Source organism: Podarcis muralis, chromosome 7, assembly GCF_964188315.1.
Source record: "Podarcis muralis chromosome 7, rPodMur119.hap1.1, whole genome shotgun sequence".
Classification (NCBI taxonomy): domain Eukaryota; kingdom Metazoa; phylum Chordata; class Lepidosauria; order Squamata; family Lacertidae; genus Podarcis; species Podarcis muralis.
Window position 1 is genome coordinate 52,475,752 of NC_135661.1, and position 22,392 is coordinate 52,498,143.

Here is a 22,392-nt window from a genome sequence, read left to right on the forward strand (position 1 = left end):
AGTGTATGATCCAAATCCAACTGAGGAGGAAAACACATTTTGTAACTCTAGGCTACATTAAGCAGTTAAACATAATGAGTTCTTTGGGGGACAGCTACATGTTTATTCCCAGCATATGTGCGCATACACATATTTTAAAATTAAATTGCGTTTTCTTTTTCTAAGGCAGTATTTCTTTAGAGGGCACCTTTTAAGGTTCATCCATGTGAGAAGTGAAGTCACTGTGTGAGCCAGGAAATTCTTGGTCCTCCATACTTAAGCTATGAGTTTGTAAGGTGGCAAGGTACCATCTTTCGGCCTTCTGGCATAAGCTTGTATTTGGACCTCCATACACACTGTCCAGGCTTGCACCCAGGGGAGGTCATTTTGATGCTGCTAACACAGAGGTTTGACTTCACTCCCAGAGGTGCACTCCATTGTCTCTCGAGACAGATAAATGCCAACAACTGATTCAGTCAAGCAAATTTACATGTGTGTTTGTGATGTGAAGCACATTGACCCTTCCAAAGCATGGTTGGAGAACTCACAGCTCCCAGATTTTGCTGGACTACAATTTCCAAAATCCGCTCAGCAGGGTTAATGGGAATTGAGGTCCAAGAGAAAGTAGATTAGATAAACCCACAGAAAACAGCTCTGTCAATGGCAGTATGCCTCTGAGAGTCAGAACAGCAAGTGATGACTGTAATCTCTGTGCCTTTCTCTTGTGCTTGCCAGAAGCATCTGAATTTATTTTATATATTGCATTCCAGTTATATCCCCTGCCATCCCCTGCCATCTTCCACCATGAAATGTCAGGTTGTGTGTATGAGGTTCCTAGCACTCACCTGACCTAGACCTGCTTAGCTTGAGCAACGGATGTGACCTCATGGGCCTTAGGAACCACAATGGGGAAGGCAGTTGCTGACAGGACCAGTCCTGCTATTAGACAGTTGCCAACAAGGCTGCTCTACCATTTGATGGTAAGGCAGCTACCTCGGGCAGCAGATGCAGAAGGGTAAGGAGCACAAGCAAGAAGTTTGATTATAAAGCTGTGTGTGCCATATGGCTTGCTTTGCATCCCCTAAACTAGCCCAGATATGTTGGATGCCAATAGCTGCCAACCTGGTTGGCTTCTGTACATGGAAGTGTAGGAAAGCATCAGTGTCCTTTTGCTCAGGCACCAAAATATCTTGGGCCATCTTGATTAGAATGACCATTGGTCTGAACCATCAGGGCTCTTCTTGTGTCCTAAATGCCCCCAGGCCTTAAAATGGTATATGATAGGCATGCTTACAGAGCTCTGTATAACCCTTTGTTTTCTAAAAACCCTTCTGCAGTCTGCACTGTCACTAGAATGTGTTATGCAAAGAGGGCAAATTTGTGTGACCTTAACATCTGAACACTTCATTTTGTTTGTTCTTGCTACCCTGCAGAACGTGAGCTGAGTTTATTTCTCACTAATTAGGTTAAAGAGCCTCCCTGCTCCCTGCATCTTGAATAAATCAGCATTACGATCCCTGCGCTCTTGTAAAAGGGATAAAATGTCTGGATGCAATGCAGCCACCTCTATATTCAAATGCCTATGTGCCAGGGTCTCTCCAATCAGACTGTTGATTCCAGCATATGATAGAGAACATCATTATATGAGGAAAGTGGGTGAAGTGCATGAGTTGGGGTTCTTCTTGGAATCCTTTGAATGTTGGGGGCCTTGGGGGCACACTGAGCTCTGGACATAGCAGTTGCCTATCCCCATTCTGCTAATTTTATTGAACAAGTTGTTGTTGTTGTTTAGTCGTTTAGTCGTGTCCGACTCTTCGTGACCCCATGGACCAGAGACACCAGGCACTTCTGTCTTCCACTACCTCCTGCAGTTTGGTCAAACTCATGCTGGTAGCTTCAAAAGCACTATCCAACCATCTCGTCCTCCGTCCAACCATCTCGTCCTCCGTCATCCCCTTCTCCTTGTGCCCTCCATCTTTCTTTTCCAGGGAGTCTTTTCTTCTCATGAGGTGGCCAAAGTATTGGAGCCTCAGCTTCACGATCTGTCCTTCCAGATCTGAACAAGTTAGACATCCTGAATTCCAAGGTCTCAATTTTGACTTGTTCACACGTTACACTGAACAAGCCTAAACAGATAGAAGCTTTTTCAACACATGCACAGGTGCAGATTTCTTGATTTGCACAGGTGCAGATTTCTTGATATGCACAAAGCTGAACAGATTGTACACTAATTGAAAATTACATATGGATAGCTGTACAAGTGTACAGCTCAACTAGCCGAAAGTTCTACAGTAGTTGTATGCAATGTGTGAACACCCTTATTAACTTCAAATTTATCCCTGCAAGCTGGCTTTTTGTTAGAAGTGAGCTCTTAATGAATCTCTCCTCCCCACACCCCCACCATATGTTCTGTTCGTTTGCCCATTTCCTTTTGCCAAAGATTGATCTTGCTGCTGCTCTGCAAAGATGTATCTCCCTTCTCATTATTATTATTTTTAAAAGAGGATGGGTTGGGTGCAATCATGCAGACTAAAGAGCACTGCAAAGCAAAGTACAACAGCATTCAATGCTTGAACATTTATTTATTTATTAGCATTATTAAAAGGGTAGATTTAATATCACCGCTGACTGTATATAACTAGCAGACCCAGAAACGGAGAGATGGTATTTAACACCTCAAAGATTGAGAAAGTCTGGGATGGATGGAAAACCAAAGGTAGTTCGCCCACACCATGTATTTCCAGTAGTTTACTCCTGGTTTGGAGGCACGCATGGGAACTGAGGAGGCATTTAATCATTTGTATTGAAGTTTGTCCCTTGACCTCATGCCTCCCCACTGACCTATTGGCTCTACTGATGTCACAACTCCAGTATTGGTAAAATGAAAGCTGTAGAATTTGCTGTGGAAGTTGGGAAGAGAAATTCAATGACAGAACTCTCTGCTGTTGGAAGAAGAGATCTGATGCTTTCTAAGACACCTCCCCAGCACATACAAGTTGGGATGCTTACTACAGGATTGCACAGTGCATCGTACATATCCAGGAACAGACGGCCAATTTTGTACGTGTGGTTATATGAGGGCAGATAGAACATACTTTTTTGTACTGTACAGATTTAAAAATATCAACAGTCCAGACTTAAAAATACCCACACTCCTAAGAAATGCGCTACATTATCTATAATGTATAAGCAATGCATAACAAACTTGAATAAAGGAGCAAATAAAGACATTTGAGAGAGAACAGGTATTGAGGGTCTGGGGTCTGGTGCTTTTGTGGAAACTTACCAATATTTCTAGAACTAGGAAAGACAGGCAGGGAAGCAAAAACTTTATGTGAAAAAAAGTCCTTTAAAAACAAGATTTATGATTCATTAGGAACACTGTAAAACAGAACGAGACAGAAAATAGGTTTACAGTGAGATTTAGAGAAAAAACTAACTCTAGAAAGTGGGTATGAAATATTTTGAGGAAGGTAACAAAAATGATATATGGTTATAATATCAGTTCTGTTGCATATTTATGTGTCCATTTCATGGAAAGTATGGCTCTTTTCATATACATTTGTTCTTTGGAAGCAATATTCAGCAGGGGAACAGAAGGCCAAGAGACCCAGTGGGGATAAACATCCTTCTTTGGTGCAATGCCAGATTTATGCCAGCAAGGCAGAAGTGAAAGCAGAGGAGCGAACTTGCAGTCCTCCACCTTCTCCCCCCCCCTTTTTTTAAAAAAATACTTTTCCTTACCATTATTCCCAATAGGAGGGATAGAAATGACATCAGCTCCTTGGCCAGTGCATTTTTCACATGGGTTCAGAGGAATGTTGGTGCAGTGGAGGACTCTGAAAACAGCACATTTTCTGTATGAATGAGAGGGGAAACCTTCTGAGGAGAGAATATTGTGATCTGCCAAGGAGTTTTAGAATTTTAATTCTGCTTTATGCTTTTAGTCATTTAGCTTTTACATAATTTAATCCAGACTTTCATAAATGTATTTTATCTCATTTCATTTCAATATTTCATTTCAATATTTGTTTTAAAAAGGAACTTTTTTTTTACCAAGTATCCAATGTTCTGGACCTTTAAATGGCTTGGTTCCTTGTTATTAAAATATATTATCTGAAATACATTAAGTCTGGCATGAACACCCCAGGTGCTACTCTGCAGAATGATTGCCAGTTTTCTCCTTCTAGCTCTGATGACGATGTAAATTCATGTGTCACAGGTTCCCAGGATGATAAATGATAATTCTCTCATGTTTCCCTTGGCAATTTCGCCACACACATTCCTTGGCAACAAAATTGAAGGGGAAGAAATGAGAACTTGTGAAATTCTTTCATTCATCTGCCTTCTCCCTTCCTTGTCAGTCTGTTATCATATAAGGGAGGAGTGAGCAATTTCTTTTCTGCTGAGGGCAGACTTCCCTCAGGGACAATGTGTTTGGGCACCACTTCAGGTTGTTGTTGTTGTTAATTTTGTGTTTTTATATTGTAATTGTGAACTGCCCTGAGATCTGTGGGTATAGGGTGATATACAAAATGATGATGATGATGATGATGGACATGGCTTTAGCCACCTTTCTCTCTTTGATCCTGCTACACCCTTTCACTTTCTCCCTCAATTTCTGCCACTCCTTTCTCTCTGCCCCTCCAGCATCTTCTCTCTCTCTCTCTCTCTCTCTCTCTCTCTCCCTCCCTCTCTCCCCACCCCCACCATTCCCTTCTCATTGCCACCCACACTGAATTTGCCAGAGGGCTTCATGCAAGCCTAGTATATGTACTAAAACAGGCATAGGCAAACTCCAGCCTGCCAGATGTTTGGGACTACAATTCCCATCTTCTCTAGCTAACAGGACCAGTGGTCAGGGATGATGGGAATTGTAGTCCCAAACATCTGGAGGGCCGGAGCTTGCCTATGCCTGTACTAAAAGGTTTGTTTACTGAGTGAAGGTTCAGCACTATGGACAGGGCACTTCAAACACTGTAGAGATGAGGGGTAGTCTCTGCGACCCAGGAACTGAAACTGCTTAAAAACCTAATACTTACTGTTTATTCCCCTTGAAATCATTATATCTCACCTTCCCATCCATCAGGACACATGAGGCTGCTTAGCAGAAATACAAAACACAATGAAACAACAAAGCAGCAACGAAGCTTAAAGATCACGATTAAAAATCTGTCTCTAGAGTCAGACCAGTAGTCCTATCTCAATGTCAATAATTGGTAGTAGCTCTCTGGGTTTTTGCAACCATTTACTGGGGAGGAGGGTGAATCAAAATCTCCCCCCGAACTCTGTGGGAAGGGTTAGGGGAATTTGATGAATTTCTTGAGGTATGTGCACTCATCCTGACATCATGGAGTGGGTGAGGGGTGCATGTGTTGTGTTCTTGCTGTTTATAGTCATTCTGTGTACACTACAGCTCCCCCTCAGCTTATGCTACCTGGAAACTCTGCAGAAGGATGTTTTGTCATGGCATCTTCTCATGATGTCAATGTTGTCATGTCCTCTAGCAGAAGCTGGTCCATTTAAGTAAATGGGGCTCTTGCCCTACTCACTCCAGTCAGCCTTGCTCTAGCTCTGCCGGCCTTACGAGACCAAGGGGCGACATTGCCTGCCGGCTTCCTCCTCCTCTGTGTCCATTTAGCTCTAAATCTTGGTGGTGCTAATGCAAAAGAACCCGGGTAACATACAATTGTGATAGGGCGGGTTCAGACCGAGAATGAGGAAGGCGATTCCCCAGTCAGGAAACAGTCCGGATGACACACATGTATAAAATGATGCGTGCTGTGGAAAAGGTGGACAGGGAGGTTTCTTCCTCTCATAATGCAAGAAATCAGCACTAAAAAAGGGCTTCTTCACACAGTGCTTAGTTCAGGGATAGGGAGCCTCAGGGGGCATGGGGGCCGGATGCGGCCCAATCGCCTTCTCAATCTGTCCAACAGACGGTCCAGGAATCAGCGTGTTTTTACATGAGTAGAATGTGTCCTTTTATTTAAAATGCATCTCTGGGTTATTTGTGGGGCCTGCCTGGTGTTTTTACATGAGTAGAATGTGTGCTTTTATTTAAAATGCACCTCTGGATTATTTGTGGGGCATAAGGATTCATTCATTTCCCCCCTCAAAATATAGTCCGGCCCACCACATGGTCTGAGGGACAGTGGACCGGCCCATGGCTGAAAAAGGTTGCTGACTCCTGGCTTAGTTGCACTGTGGAACTCGATCCGATCCCATGAGATGTTGAGAAAGCCACCAACTTGAATAGCTTAAAAAGGGAATTAGAGATGTTTGTGGAGGACAACGCTATCAATGGCTGTTAGCGACAATAGCTATGTTCTTCCTCAACTCTGGGTAGTATGCCAGCTGCTGAAAATCACAAGTGGGGAGGTTGTTGTTGCACTCTGGTTGGCCACTGTGAAAGCAGGATGCTGGACTATATGGGCCACTGGTCTGGTCAAGTAGGACTCTAGGACTCTTCTTATGTATTCTCTCTCTCTCTCTCTCTCTCTCTCTCTCTCTCTCTCTCTCTCACACACACACACACACACACACACACACACACCCCACATAGATGCATGGATGTGTATGTGCATAATGTAATATTTCGTTATTCTTTCCCATAAATAAAATGTGAAAAATATAACAGGAAAATCAGGTGGAGATCCATATTATTTTTCTTTAATTCCCAAAGATAACCCAGCCTCTATGAGAAAAAAAAGAATCTTGAAGTATATTTCAGTGTATACACACTCCGGTATTGGTATTCTCTTGCTTGCTGATTCATACAAAGGATTCATTATCTCAAGTTGCACCTGATAATCATTCCCACAGTGATATGATTTGAGAGAATCATGAATTTTATTCAAATGTTTTTTCCTCCCTAGCAGATTGGCCTTGTTTCCAAACATTTACCATGTGCATTCTAATGAAGAAGATTAGTTCCTGGGATGTGGATGTGCTGTCAATTTATAAATATGCCTGAAATTTGAGGACTAACGTGGGCATTTCTCTGCTCCCTTGCACTATTTCAGTTCACTTCTGTCTGTATGTTAATACCTGCTTAACATCTACTACTTTGTGGTAATTTGTAATGAGTCAAGACCGTAGACCTTGGGAACAGAAGGAAGAATTCATCATTTATTTATTTTCCATCTTCAAAGTTGCCCTGGAATACCCTGAAATAACATTTAAATCTCTTTTTCAATGGTGGCACCACAATCATGGAATGACTTTCCCACTGAAGTGGGCCTCATCCCAATGTTACATTCTTTTAGATGCCACAGTTAGACATTTGGAAGTGACTCTATTACAAGGATAGGGAAACTGTGACCTTCCGTGTTGCTGGTCTACAACTCTCATCATCTTAGACCATTTGCCATATTGACCAGGGCTGATAGGAGTTGGAGTTCAAGAGCACTCTGAGCTCCACCCTGGTTTTTCTCTCTGCAGACACCCCCTTTCCCTGTCCCACGCTGCTGTCATCTCACTCTGCCCTTGATTGCACAGCAGCAAGATCTGAATGCAGGTTCCTCTGATTACGAATCCCACTCACTATCCACTGCACCAGTTCACTTGCTTGGAAATATTTCTCTTGGCTTAATTAGAGGTGGAAGAGGAATGTATTTTAAGCAGATTTAGACAGCTGTTTTAGTGGCTCTTTGTTCATATTAGACCGCCCCCTGCATCAAGAGTCTACTTATGTCTGAGCCACTTGGCATTGTCAGGTTTTGTGGTTTTTTAAAGGCCCATCAAATTATATGCAAGCACCCCAATATATTCTAAGTATAATACATATAAAGGGCATAGCTAATGTTTAAGGAAGTTTTTAATGAGTGATGTTTTAATGTATTTTTAATATTTTGTTGGAAGCTGCCCAGAGTGGCTGGGGAAGCCCAGCCAGATGGGTGGGGTATAAATATCTTCTTCTTCTTCTTCTTCTTCTTCTTCTTCTTCTTCTTCTTCTTATTATTATTATTATTATTATTATTATTATTATTATTATACAGAATCAGGATTCATGCTGACAACAGATTGGAGAACTAGGCCAAAACTAACAAAATAAAATTCAGTAGGGACAGATGTGTGCTTTTGTTGAGAGTCCTGAATTGCAGACAGTTGGACCACATGATCCTCTGAGTCCCTTCCAACATCAGAATTTGTTAATTCTATGATTCAAGTCCCATGCTGTTATATATTTCTGCAGTATAATGATAAACACACAAACACACACACAAAATTAAAGAATATTAGATATAGATATAGATATAGAGACAGAGAGAGTGTGTGTTATATGCATTGTTGCTCAGTCCCTGCTCCTGCCAACCTAGCAGTTCGAAAGCACGTCAAAGTGCAAGTAGATAAATAGGTACCACTCTGGCGAGAAGGTAAACAGCATTTCTGTGCACTGCTCTGGTTCGCCAGAAGTGGCTCAGTCATGCTGGCCACATGCCCCGGAAGCTGTACGCCGGCTCCCTCGGCCAATAAAGCGAGATGAGCGCCGCAATCCCAGAGTCGGTCACAACTGGACCTAATGGTCGGAGGTCCCTTTACCTTTACCTAACATGCAAGTTGTTTATATTTTTAGTGGAACTCAAGGGAAAACTTTGCTTCTTGTCAAGATCAAGGAGCAAAACAGGAATTAGGGGGGAGGGGAATCATGTAGGTAAACTAAGCTTTGAGATTATCTCTAGCTCCATCCCTAGTCTCAGTTGAGCATTCCTTGAATGCATGAAAACTATCTTCCTTCAAAAAACATTCAGGGCAACATTATCTCACAAATATCTTTCTTTGCATAAAGCATCTCATTGCCTTTGACAGCAGCATATTGTATCTTGCTCCTAGAAAGGGAAAAGAGTTGATTTGTTTTTCCTCTCCTAGCAACACTGCCAGATTCCTGCTCGAGTCAGTAAATATAATTCAAAACAAAGACTAGGGCTCAGAGATACAATCAAGATTGTGAAATGCATATTGTTATGCAGAGCTGAAAGCTGGAAGTTTGGTCACTGCAATGGGAAGCTTAAAATTTTTTGATGCAGATATGCAAGTCAGTTCCCAGCATACATATTAATCATTTATGTTTATTATTAATTGCAAATATTTGAAATTCAGAAAAGTATCCAAAGGCAACTATCAGAATTACATTTCATGCTGCTGCAGCAGGGGAAAATAAAATTTCAGACTCAGTTGCTTTGAATGTCACAGGGCATCACATTTGAAGTGTCCTAAGTCAATGATGGGAAACCTGTGGCCGCCCAGATGTTCCTAGACTACCCATCATTCTTGACCATTCCCCACAATAGCTGGGGATGATAGGAACTGGAATCCAGCAACATCTGGAGAGTCACAAAATCCCCAACCATTTTCTAAGTTGTCAGATGCTCAGTACTGTCCTGACTCCCTATCTCAGACTCGGTACTTGGACTCACTTGGTGATTAGGATTAACAACTTTATTCCAAGCTACAGCAACCAAACATAAGTCAAGCTAGAGGTTACAAAGGCAGGAAGCATGGAAGAACTGGAGGCAACAGAAGTTCCCCAGCTACCTTCCCCAATGTACATAAACGCATGTATTTGAGGAGAACGAGCATATAAATGCTTACATTGGTGAAAATAAAATACAAAAGTGAATCAAATTAGGGAAGGTTGCTAGCAAAGTTTGTGTACATTGGGAAAAACTACATACAAAAATGAGTCTGTTATGGTGCCACCACATTTAAGCCCTGATTCCTATATTGTACAGAATGGACTTCCTGAAATGGCATCATTCGCCCAAAGAGGCCACCACACACAACTTAACACCACAGAGAAAAAGTTGGGTTAGTTCTTCCCCCCGCCCCCCACAGCAAGATATAAAAATGCTAAAAGAATGTGCAATTAATTGCCTGAATTATTTTGTATGTGGAATGTGCTCCTCAGCAAGCTTCCAGTCGTCTCCTTGCCTTTCTTTCCCTCCCTTTCTTCTCTGGCTTTGTTTTAAATAGAAAGGTGGAAGTGCAGCCTTGGCTCTTCTGAGATCTGTGTGCCTCCACAGGTTACCATGGCAACAGACCTCCGTTAATCTTTTCTGTCATAAACCCAGAGCAATTTGCATGTATGAAGCTTTGATTATTCAAATTGCCTGTGCATGTGTTCAAATAAATTATAATGAGTGATATCTCTGTCCTGTTATTATCTCTCTTAGTTTAGTTATTAAAAATAGCTAAGGATAAAAACATAAGTCTCTCCTCCATCTTTGCACTTTCTCCCTGCTCCCCACCCCCCACCCCCGTCAAACTTTTAAATAAATGTTCCCTATGACTAGTCTGAAGCCCCTGCCCTTTCCTGCTGACAGCTCCCTGGACCCTGCAGTATTGCACTCAAAATAAATTGCCTCTCCTCCCCAATTTTGGAAGCTGGGTTGAGGGTGTTAATCTTTAATCATATTAGCTATACATGAGAAAGCTGAGGAATTATAATCAATGCAATTTTAAAAAATAAAAAAAAACAAGAACACAACATCTGATTTTTCTCCAAGGAGCTCAGCTCAGGGGTGGGGAACTTGTGGCCTTCCAGATTATTATTATTACTACTAGTAGTAGTAGTTTTTTATTATTTTTATTATATTATTTATATATTTTTTATTATTTATTATTTATTATTAAATTTTGTTGAACTCTAACTTCCATCAGTCCCAGCCAATGCGGCCAGTGGTCAAGGATGATGAAGTTCAAAATATCTGTTTAGCACTGGATTCCTCCCCCAGCACCACACTATATTGGTTAAATTAAATGGAAAGGAACAGCACTCCTTAAATCTCCTAGTTTTACAGGGACAAGAAAGGCTGTTCCTAGTTCTGCAAAAAGGAATTGACAACAATGCCATTCGCACCCTCAAGTGGGGGCAATTTGCCGCACCCCAACTCCCCTTGGAAAGTGACTCAAAATGAGGGAGGAGTTGGGGAAGGGTCAGGTGGGCCAACAGGCCAATCAGGGTGGGGGGAAAGCCAGGATTTGTAAATTGGTCCCACCCCAAACACTCCTCCCTGCTCTTTGCAGTGCCCTCCTGCTTTCTCTGCTCAGTATGGGCATTGCTAGTTGCCTGTTTGGGAGCTGAGTAGGAATTTTGGGGAGAGTCCCTGGTTGGCCTTGGAGCTCTTTATTGTGCCTACTCCATTTTTCTAGGAGTCCTGTTCTTGGAGTGGCATTTTTTATTGGTTTGATTGGCTTTCAATCCCAGCAGGAAAGACAAGTTAAGATCTGGTGGGGTAAGTACCTGAGTCAGTTTTGGGTTAAGAGCATTCTTCATTCCGCTATGTTGCCTTGACACTGGGTCCCTTTATGCTTGGCAAGAACACCAGGGTGAATGCCAACCCAGCAATACCACAGCAGGTTCACAAAGCCAAGATACTCATAGCAGGGAGCAAGAATGTCTTCCAATTCTTTGCTGTGGGCTCACAGATGAAGCCAGGAAATCCATCCCGGAGTGGGGAGGGACCCTGTCCCTCTCATCTTGGGGAACTTCCCTGTCCTTTCAGCTAAATACATTTATTTGGTTGTTTTCAGATCCTATATGTTGCTATATTTGAACAAATGCAACCTTTTCTACCAGTTGTGGTTTCTGGAGACTTCTTTAAGGGTTTGCTAGCAATGTACCCTTGCAGGAGAACTACAGACTCCTGTAAGAAATGTGAAATAATTCAAGGCAGTTGGAGGTGAGCCCACAGATTCTTAAACAGGTAAACAAAAATTATAGCAGAACTGGAAGGAGGGTCTTTTCTGTGGCTGCTCCCAGACTTTAGAACTCCCTCCCTAGAGAAATTAGACAGGCTCCCACCTTGTTGTATGTACTTCCACCACCTGGTAATGACTTTCTTGTTCCAACAGGCTTTGGGGAATTGACTGCTTTTAATGAAAGGGCTGGTGCTGTTTTTATTGTAATTATTTGTATGGTTTTAATATATTTCTGTGTCTATATTTATATGTAGTTTTAATTCTATTAATGTTTAATTGTATTTTAATGATTGGGTTATTATTGTTATCTGTAAGCCACCTTGAGTCTCTGCCAGGGAAAAAGGTAGGGTATAAATAAATATATTACAATAATAATAATTTTTTTAATCCACACTCTGGTTTATTACCTGCCCCTCTGAATTGATGTCTCTGGATCACTGAGGGCTGCTGTGCCTTTGAATTGATACTAGCCTATATAACTAAGTTGACAAATAAAACATGATAGATACAGTAAATGCTTTTGCTGTAGCAGAATAGCAGAAGGGCAGGGTTTTTTACCTGCTTAGTTATACGGGCTAGGATTAATTCAAAAGCACAGACAGATCCAGAGGGACATCAAATTAATAGCAACAGTGTGTGAATTCAAAAAGCTTCCATTTAATTGCTGAAGAATCTGTAGGTCTTCAGTCACCTCCATTTTCTTTTGCTTATTTCATCTTTCTTGTATGAGTGTGCAAGTCTTCTGCAAGGAGGCATCCAGAACACATCAGAAAAGCCTTTCCTGTCTAAGAGAATCTTGGAGATCTAAGGAACGCTTTTCCTTTCAATTTATTCTGACATAGATGACATATATAAAAATCCAGTTGCATTTGTGCAGCAAGAGCAATTTCAATTATCTATGTAGTGGCACATTTGCGGTTTGGTACTGTATTTGTATTAAAGTGTAGGATGCTGTGGGGTTGATTCACTTCCAAGGGACAAGAATTCCAGAAGAGACAGGAGACTAAAAGCATGTGGCACCATCCACAGGTCTTCATGCACAGATCAAGGTGAAATGGTTGCGACATTCAGCTTCTTTGTTTAAACAAACAAACCAGAATCTAGGGCTCTACCAAACTGACAGAAACTAGTTTGCAATCAGCATTATTTATTTGTTTGATTTGGTGTGAGGGAGTTGAGTCGCAGCCATTTTGTACCCAGAAAGTCCTGTTCTCATGTCTGAGGCACATTCTGGGAAAATTCAAAATGGTGGCCACCACAAAAATAGTTGCCTCCTATGCTACCCCCTAGGAGAGAGGTCATTATGGTGGGTTGTATTGGAAAATATACACACTTTTACAAAATAGGCTTGAAAAAGGAGGAGAAGGAGAAGAAGAGACAGTATTGTCACAGTATATTGTCTACACTGAGGTCTCATCAACACTTCCGTTTGTCCCATGATTTCTAGATATGGATTTGATAGGTTTTTGTTTTGTCCCACCACTTTCCTTGGCAAAACCCTCAGTTTACTGCTGAATTGGAACAAACTTTGACTGTTGTGATACAGCGGTAAGCAGCAAGTTTTCCCAGAGAAAGCGGGGGGACAAAAGAGAAACCTCTCAGATCTGTGCCTAGAAATCACGGGGCAAACGGTTGTGTGGGCGAGCCCTGACTGGCAGTGGATTTCAGGTAAGCTACTTTCCCAGCCTTTGCTGCAGATTGAACCTGGGATATTTTGTGTGTGAAGCCTGGGCCCTATCGCTGAACGATGGCCCTTCATCTCTTTCATGGCTGAGTAGGGAATGCAATCAAGGTCTCCCTCACTTACTCAGTCGTTCATTTATTAGTTTACTATATATATTTATTTTGCTTTTCATTGTTTCCCAAAGCTGTTCACATAAAAAAAAATATTTTTTTTAACGAGTGGAGCGGAGGGTTCTGCCATTGGGCATACAAAAAATAACAAGACTCACAAAGGAAAGGACTGTGGAGGGAAAAGCAGAGGAGTGGGTGTTAGGTTGTGGGTGAACATATCAGACGACACAGCGATTCTTCAAACAGCTCTTGTTTATTCACAAGCCAGAACAGAACTGAACTGAAGGGTTCAGCCAGCCTGCTTATATAGAGCTCCACTAGAACGCAACAGTAACCATTTTCTGTAACTATCCAATCACTGAACGTCACTTTCAATCCCTTATTTGCATATGTGGACCTGAGTGAAAACTTTCTACAGTATCCCCCTGCTAGCCCAGGGTGAGAACTTCAGTACATAACAGTGGGGTTAGTTCTTCAAGGCTAGAGAACTGTGGTGAGCTAAAAGAGGGTTTTTATACACAAGTTCAGGCAGGTGATTCTTTCCTATGGTGCTTTTGCTTCAAAAGCAATTGGTGGGTCTTGTTTCCCTGGTCAGTCGGTAGCTATCCAACCCACTCTGGCTCTGATCCACTCGGCTCCGATTGGTTTGCTGCAGTCACCTGCGGGTTGAGCCCCAGCCAAGCCCTGATCAAATATAGGGACATTTAATGATGTGAAATATTGTAATATGATTTACACCAGGCTGGGCGACAGTGGGTGGATGAAACACAGTGACTCAATGGGATTTGTTCCACTGTGGTGAAGGCAAGGCAGCTTCTGTATCTCAATGCACAAAGGAGAAAGCGTTGCTAATTTGCAATAAACATGGTCTCTACGTTTTCCACTTCAAAAGAACTGCTCAGATTCATCAAATATGTTGTCCTAAATCTGGAATGGTGAGTTTGCTGAAAAGCCCGAGGGGCGGGGGGCGTGTTGTAAAAATGTCTGCTAATAATGAACTATTTGCTGCAGCTGGCAGGGAGGACAATGTGTCTATATTGCACTCCAGCCATCCACTGAGCAGGATGTTAATATTTAATTTGGACTAAAATCCCGCTCGGTGAATCTGTTAGAGAGTTTCTCTCCCTCATCCAAACTCCCTGTTTCCATTAAAGCTGAAGGTGCATTGCAAACGTTCTGTTCATTTTGTAACAATAGCTGGACCAAATGTTTGCATGTGGGGCGGACAGCAGGAAGGGATTGTTAGTTTCAGTTTCCCTCGGTGTCTAGATTTTTCAGTTTTAAAGTGAATTCTGTAGCAATTTGAAAAATGATAATAATAAACTAAATCATGAAAATTCGCCAGTGTTTTAGTGCAAAGCTCCCAAAAGACTTCCGGTTAACTTGGCAAGAGGTCAGGCAGCTTGCCCTGGAGCTCTGCAGATAACACAATTTTAATTGAGTATTAATGAGTTTTCTTTTAATATCTCCCAATATACACTTTTTATATGCAGTTTTGATCTACAGAAATATTTTTACAAGCATTTTCCCCAACATAAAGCATTTTTGTATTTTTTAAATGTATGCATTTTAATGCACACTTCCTCCTAAATATCTGCATTTTTGTGTATATTTTTGGTTATGCAACTGCATTACAAAATCTGCAGGATTGTGAGTTTTGAAGGATAGCTATGTTTTGGTTCCTGGATTGATTCAATAAGTATGAATTAGGTAGTTGCTTATTAAAATGCAAACAAAATCCAATTCCGCTGCCCCATCTGTAACTGAGGTTGCATAAAAATATGTATATATGGATAGCACCTCTCAGCAATCCACCCAGTAAGCAAAGCCAGCTGCCTCCCTCTGGCCATCACAATGCCTTTACCGCAGTCCACACACACTTGCTTTCAAGTCTCCTCCTGATTCAGATGCAATTTCTAGTTCCACTAAGCTACCTGCTGCTTTAAAAAAAATCAAAAATCAAACCAATCCTCGCATGCTCAAAAGTTTTTTCATTGCATGACATTATTTTAAAACAAAATTTCCCCAAAATGGAAGTATCATCATCATCATTCCTCCTCAGCATTACCGTATTTTTCACTCCATAAGACGCACCAGACCACAAGACGCACCTAGTTTTTGGAGGAGGAAATCAAGAAAAAAAATATTCTGAATCTCAGAATCCAGAACAGCAAGAGGGATCGCTGCGCAGTGAAAGCAGCAATCCCTCTTGCTGTTCTGGCTTCTGGGATAGCTGCGCAGCCTGCATTCGCTCCATAAGATGCACACACATTTCCCCTTACTTTTTAGAAGGGAAAAAGTGAGTATTATATAGCAAAAAAATACGGTATTTAATACATTCCAAACACATAACAAATCAAATACAACAAAAAGCATATTACAGTATATTTTAGAATCATAGAATTGTAGAGTTGGAAGGGGGTTAGGCCAACCCCCTGCAAGGCAGGAATCTCAACTAAAGCATCCATGACAAGTATTAATTGCCAGAATTGATACTTCCATTGGCAGATATAAAGCACAATTTTAGTGACTTAATCTCTGTCTCCTGTTTTCTAGTCTCCACTTTCCCTAGTTTGGTAACTACAAAGTTTAACTTTTTTGTGTATATGACTTTGTGTATCTGTTTATATGTTTGACTCGGCCTCTAAGCGAGCAGATATTATGAGTAATGCTCAGCGTTAGTTATATTTAGAGGAGATTAATTGAAATCAGTGGGTCTAATCAAGTATGAAGAACACTGGGAATAGCCCTGTGATAAAATAATGGCATTTTACAAACTAGGCCACTATAGATATTATAATAATGCAAATAATGTGATTCATTATGAGAGTAAATAAATAAAGCCAACTCTGGGCATGTAACAAATTCACTCAGCAGTACAGTATTCAATAAATGGATTCCAACTCGCTTAAAAAAAATCAGAGCTGGCACATTCCAGGTGGCATTTTAGCAATGGGCAGTGGGAAGCGGTGTCACTTATGAACAGTAGCCAAGCTTGGCTGCCATCCATGGTGGCTGGCCATCATCTTAATTTGCCCAGGTCAAACACCAGACCTAAACTGCTTAGCTTCCGTAGGGTTGCAGCTTTATGCAACCTTAGACCCTACCCCTTTCTGCTATGGACCATAACATCTCGAGGGAAAGTATTATTATTTTGCACCTGTGCAGAAACTTTTCTTACTGCACATACATCAAGTAGCAGACCACAAAGAAGCAAAGAACCGGAAGGTTGACAGTGACTTCCTGACAGAGAGTGAAAACGCAAAGGGAAGCAGAAGGCTGACACAACATTGATCGATCAAACAATGTTGCTGGAGGTAGCCAAGTCTTGAGAACTTGTCAAGAGTCAGGGGGCTCCCCCTTTGATGATCTTGGCTTCGCCAAGCAGAATGGGCAGCGTGTAAATATAATCAGACATGCACACGGAAAAATCCGTCAGAGAAAAGGATCCTCAGGGAAAGCAAGGAGACAGATCTCTTGGCAGGAAGAGAAGAGGAGCTGGGCTTTCATTTCAGGCTCAGTGCTACACAGATCGTGCACACCTGGTTCCTGCCCTAGAGGCCAGAGAACAAGGGGGTCTTGTGATGCCTCCTGGAATCTGGCATTGCCTTTTAGAAAGGGCCAGTTAACTGCCATGTAGTGGATTAAGGATAGATGGGTCTGTCAAGTTTGTTTTCTCTGCTTCTCAGTTTTTCAGCCTTAAATTCAGTTATCCACATTTCCAAATCAATCTGTGATTCCCCCCCCCTTTTTAATTTTTTTTATGAAGCTTCATGAGCATTTTAGTGGAAATTTCTCCTAGTCAACACATTTTTGTATGCAGTTTTGACTAATATACAGTTTTGCAAGCCATTTTAACTGACACAAAGCATTTTTTGGATGTTACATTTATGAACTAAGGCATTGTTATGCACATTGCCCCCATAACCTTTGCACGCTTGTATGCCTCAGTTGGAGAACGGCATTGCAAAATCTGAAGGAGTCCAAATTTTGAAGGACAACCATCTTTTAGTTTGCATGTTGATTCAAGAAATGTAGATTAAATTAAAGTACAAACAAAATTGAATTCCTCTGCATCCCAGTAAGATGAAACAGGATATAATAGGGATGAGTACGAAGTTCAAGTTCTAAGGAATTAACCTTGAAACAGTCTCTTTGTGTATTTTGTGAAACTTACAGAGGATATTGTCCATGATGTTGCTCAGTGTCCACTTTATAAAGATCCCTTTATTTGTTGTGTTTTGTTGCGAGAAGAATGTTGTTACACCTTGCATGCTTCTTGCTGTTCAGTACTGTTACTTTGCATTTTTCTTTATTTGTGTTGGCAACCAGGAAATCAAGAGCTGCATTTGTGGCTCAAATCTGAACGTTCTTTCTGCTTTTTTTGTTTTGTTGCGGCTTATAGCTAAACAAAATGACATATTACCTGCCTACCTCCTCCTCTGGCCCGTCACGTTGTTCTGCCATTCCAATGATCCTTTTGCTCTGGGCTTGGCTACTGTGCACTAATGGCCCCTAAGTGCTGCGCAATGCTAAGGCCACTTGTCTGGGAGGGAGCTGAAGTGGCTTTAGATTTTGACCCAAGGAGGGACAGAAACAGCACTGCAGTGGGAAACACATGGGGTGCAGGGAGGCTCCACAGTCCCTCTATTCAGAAGGAAGTTCCATTGAGTTCACTGGAGCACTTACTATTAGGCAAGTCTATATAGCAGGGGTGGGGGAACCTTTCTTCAGCATTCCCTGGCCACATGCCAGTGGTAGGTGGGGGCCAGAGGCAGAAGTGGGTGGAGCAACAAATTGTACCTTTGTGCAGCGTGAATCAGACCTGTATATAGACACAAACACCTTCCATGCGAGAGGCATCAAGAACACATCCCAACTAGGCAAAGGCACTTGTGGGGGCAAGCAGCAGGATTGGCTTTGAGCAGGACCAGATAAAGGAACCTGCAGGGCTGCATTTGGACCCTGGGCCAGAGGTCTCCCCACCCCTGGCATATAGCTTTACAGCCTGAGATTACTTATTATTGAAGCCAAAGCAAGGATGAATGTTGGAGCTGGCTGGCAAGATGCAATCTTGGAGAGCTGGAGGCATGTCCATTTGTTTCAGTGGGGACTTATGGATGCAAACTGCCGCTGTTTCTGCTGGCCTCCCTCGTCTGCTTTACTTGTACTACTACCATCTCTAGAGCAGCTTTCCCCAACCTGGTGCCCCCTATCTGTTTTGGGATTGCAGCTCCCATTAGCCCCAGGCAACATTGCCAATGGTCAGGGATGATGGGAGCTGTAGCCCAAATCTTCTGGAATATACCAGATGGGAAAGGTCATTGCAGAGTGACTTTGTCCTCTTGATAGCAAGAACTAAATATGATGGAGGTATAAACAGCAAAAGCATCCCACATGGACACACATGTATCCTAAAAGCTGGAGGAAGTTACATAAAGATGGTGCATCTTCACCATAGTAATATCACATGATTGTTTGGACAGAATGCAACACATAGCAATGTGGGACAGAACTATTTTTTCACTTTGATAGGAGTCATACTTAATATTTTTTTCCTTCTAAGGCTGCAGATTTCCACATTTACCTTTCTTAAAAGAAAACAACAGTTCATGGAGGAAATGTTCTTTGGGTGATGTTGTTCATTCAGGCAGCTTGGGAGTTTACCAGCAAGTTCTATCTTCTTCTTCCTCCCCAGGTGTATGAAAGAGGAACCAATGTGGACCAGTTTGTGACCCGTTTCCTGCTGAAGGAGACAGCCAATCAGATTCAGTCCTTGCTCAGCTCGGTGGAAAGTGCCGTTGATGCTATTGATGAGCAAACCAGTCAGATAAGGTCAGGTCTTTTCATTTGTCCTATATTGAAATTAACCTGTTCAGCAGCCTGACTACTGTTTTCTGTCTACTGTTGTGCTCTGGAAGCTTCACAAGAGGATTGTTTTTGGTGCCCTCTTAAGACAAACATTCTACATGCTGTCTCTAGCAACGTAATACCTTAACCCCTGGGGCCAGTTCCATGTCTGAGGCCATCTGGCCAGGCTCAACTTTGTGGGTGGAGCGGTGGTGGGTTCACCTGGTGGCAATGGCAACAGCAGATAGTAGCACTCTCATCAGTGCTAAGCAGCCAAAGGCTGCCATTTTAAGTTCTCACACTGCCCTAAGCTGATTGGATATTGTGGGTATTGTGGGAAATTAATATGGCAGCTCTCAGATCCTCAACCACTTGATTCTGGGAAATATTTTAAAGGGAACCTTGGGACAGGCATAATTGGTGGGTCCTTTGAGCCCTGGTGCCTTAACTCTTCCACTCCTTGTGAGGAATTGTTCCTATTGGAGGGATGGCACTGGAGAAGCCAGGGGATTTCCCTCCCAGAGTTGTGCTGTCTTGTCAACAGAAGTTTCAGATAATGGGGGAAGTTGCAGATCAGGGCAGGAACAGGAAAACCCCATGGCTTCTATCCCCCCACCCCCTTGAGACTTTGCAAAATTCTAGAAGCAGCAGGGAAAGCACCAAAATAAAAGGGTTACCATGAATCACAGCCTGGATTCAGCAACAAGGAGTTAAAATGTCACCCAGCTCTACAGAGCTTGTTGACCAGAACCCAAAAATGGTTGCCATGGAAATGGGGGAAATCAGAAGCTCATATCAAGAGACCTCTGCACCCACCACCCGGTGTTCTAAATTAAAGAAAATAAACAGAAGGCTACAAAGTTCCAGCAGGCAGCTTGTCGGGGAAGATCTTTCCATTCATTGGGACCTTGTGGGAGAAGATTTCATCAAGATCCTAAACAGCAGCCCCATATTGAAATCTCCCCCTGTATTGTATTTCTCTATAAATTCTAGTTGTTGTTTTTGCATATATGCGTATGAGTTGCAGCATGCAAATTAGTGGCTCTGTGTGAACTAGCCTGACATGTGAATTGACATAGGTTGCATACACAATATACAGTATTTAAAGCATGTGGCTTTCCCCAAGGAATCCTGACTGGTTATGGTACAAGACAGACCAATGAGAACAACTGAAAGTCTCTAATCTGTGGGTGTCTCCCTAGTACACTTTGCCTTTAGATATTTAGGAGTCCAAATGACCAAAAAATCCAAATGAGACCTTTACTGCTAATTATTTCCATGTTTGCACAAATGTAATACACTGGAATTGCTTGACTCTGCCTTCATTTGATAGGATCTCCTTGACAGAAACGATGGTTTTACCACCGAAGTTCATCTGCCTTGTGCTGTTCTCCCCACTGAAATTCCTGTCCAACATTCTAAATGGAAACTTTCTTTTTTTTCCCCCATAAATTTTTTATTATTTTTCGAACATTTATACAGTTTTCCAAAATACAACAAATACTTCTTGTTTGTTTTTTTGAACTTCCCTCAGCGTCTCTGACAATCATCCGTATTCATAACTGTAATTACACAGTCCTCCTTTCATATTGCCATTACACTTCCCTTCTCCAACTATTTACTACTGACAATACTTCTCCTTCTTTACAGTGCCTCTTGAAATCCCGCTAGCGTTATATTCACACCACATATATTTTTCAGATAGTCTACAAACTTTCCCCAGTCTTCGATGAACTTTTGGACTTTAGTATATCTAATTTTCCCAGTTAATTTATCCAATTCCGCATAGTCTATCAATTTCAGTCTCCATTCCTCTATCGTCGGTATTTCCTCTTGTTTCCATTTCTGGGCAATCAAGATTCTGGCTGCTGTTACCGCATATTGAAAGAGTTTACAGTCTTTTCTTCTTACATCCTTTCCTACAATCCCTAAAAGAAAAGCCTCTGGTCTTTTTACAAAAGTATATCTTAACATCTTTTTCATTTCATTGTATATCATTTCCCAAAAGCTTTTCAGTTTCTTGCATTCCCACCACATATGAAAAAATGTCCCTTCTGTTTCTTTACATTTCCAACATTTATTACACATAAACTTTCATTTTAAAAGAAAAATGCCCATATACTGCTAAGATTCTCAGATATATTTTTTTAAAAAAACAATGGAAGGAGCGTGGGGTATTCCCTTTTGGAAACTATATTATGAGGCTTACCAGCTCAGGCACTTACTATCCTATATTAATGACTCAAGTGACAAGCTCTGGAAATGAATAGAGCGTTCATAATTACAACAGTCTAATCCACACTGCATTTCATTTATTGAAAAAGAAGCAAATAAAAGTCTGCAAATGCAATGCAACATATTGAAAATGATCCCGAAGATTTGGAAATGCAGAAAGCAAGCCTGAATGCTCACAATCTCTCTGTTAATTCCAATACACGAATACCCTACATTCTATTTAAAAATCAGAGTAAGTGTGAGTGAATGAAAAGAAAAAAAATATGGATAAATTTTGTGACTATTACATAAATTCTAAACCAATTCCCAGGGACACATACAGGAACCTTCAAAAACACAACACAGACTTGGTTGATGTGGTATCAGGTCAACTTCCACAGAGTCCTAGGGAACTTACACAAGTTGAAAATTTATGTCTCAGTAGTTTAAGGTGCTGAGCTACAGTTCCCAGGATTTTTTTTTGGGGGGGGGGGGATGCATGTTAAGGTGGTATCAGAGTACTTTGAATACATGGTGTGGATCTGATTTCCTGGCTCTGAAAATACATCTTACAGGTGTGCCTTACATATCTACTTAGCACTATTAAGTTCTGTGAGTTTTACAGCCTGGTTAGAGGGTAGAGGATTGCAGCATTAAAATATATTTCCCTCTCCTTTCCTAGCCACAGGAGGAAATGATCTCTGTGGACACTGAGGGCAGGGGATGATTAATCGGGGGGGGGGGGGGTTGCATATGGCAAAAGGGTTAAGCACCAGCTCACCTCTGCTGCTTCTCTGCTTAAATTTACTATCTCCAGAAGTTGTATTTCAGTTGCAAAACTCTAGACTACTT

The 22,392-nt window shown here is 41.7% G+C and overlaps 1 protein-coding gene across 1 annotated transcript in view; it reads left to right on the forward strand.

The window, feature by feature from the left end:
* The window catches only part of NECAB2 (N-terminal EF-hand calcium binding protein 2), a 145,130-nt gene that overhangs the window by 90,814 nt on the left and 31,924 nt on the right, over positions 1 to 22,392 (forward strand). Inside the window, exon 6 of the mRNA XM_028739548.2 lies at positions 19,175 to 19,311. Coding sequence (XP_028595381.1) covers positions 19,175 to 19,311 — 137 coding nt within the window. The remainder of the gene's footprint in view (positions 1 to 19,174; positions 19,312 to 22,392) is intronic.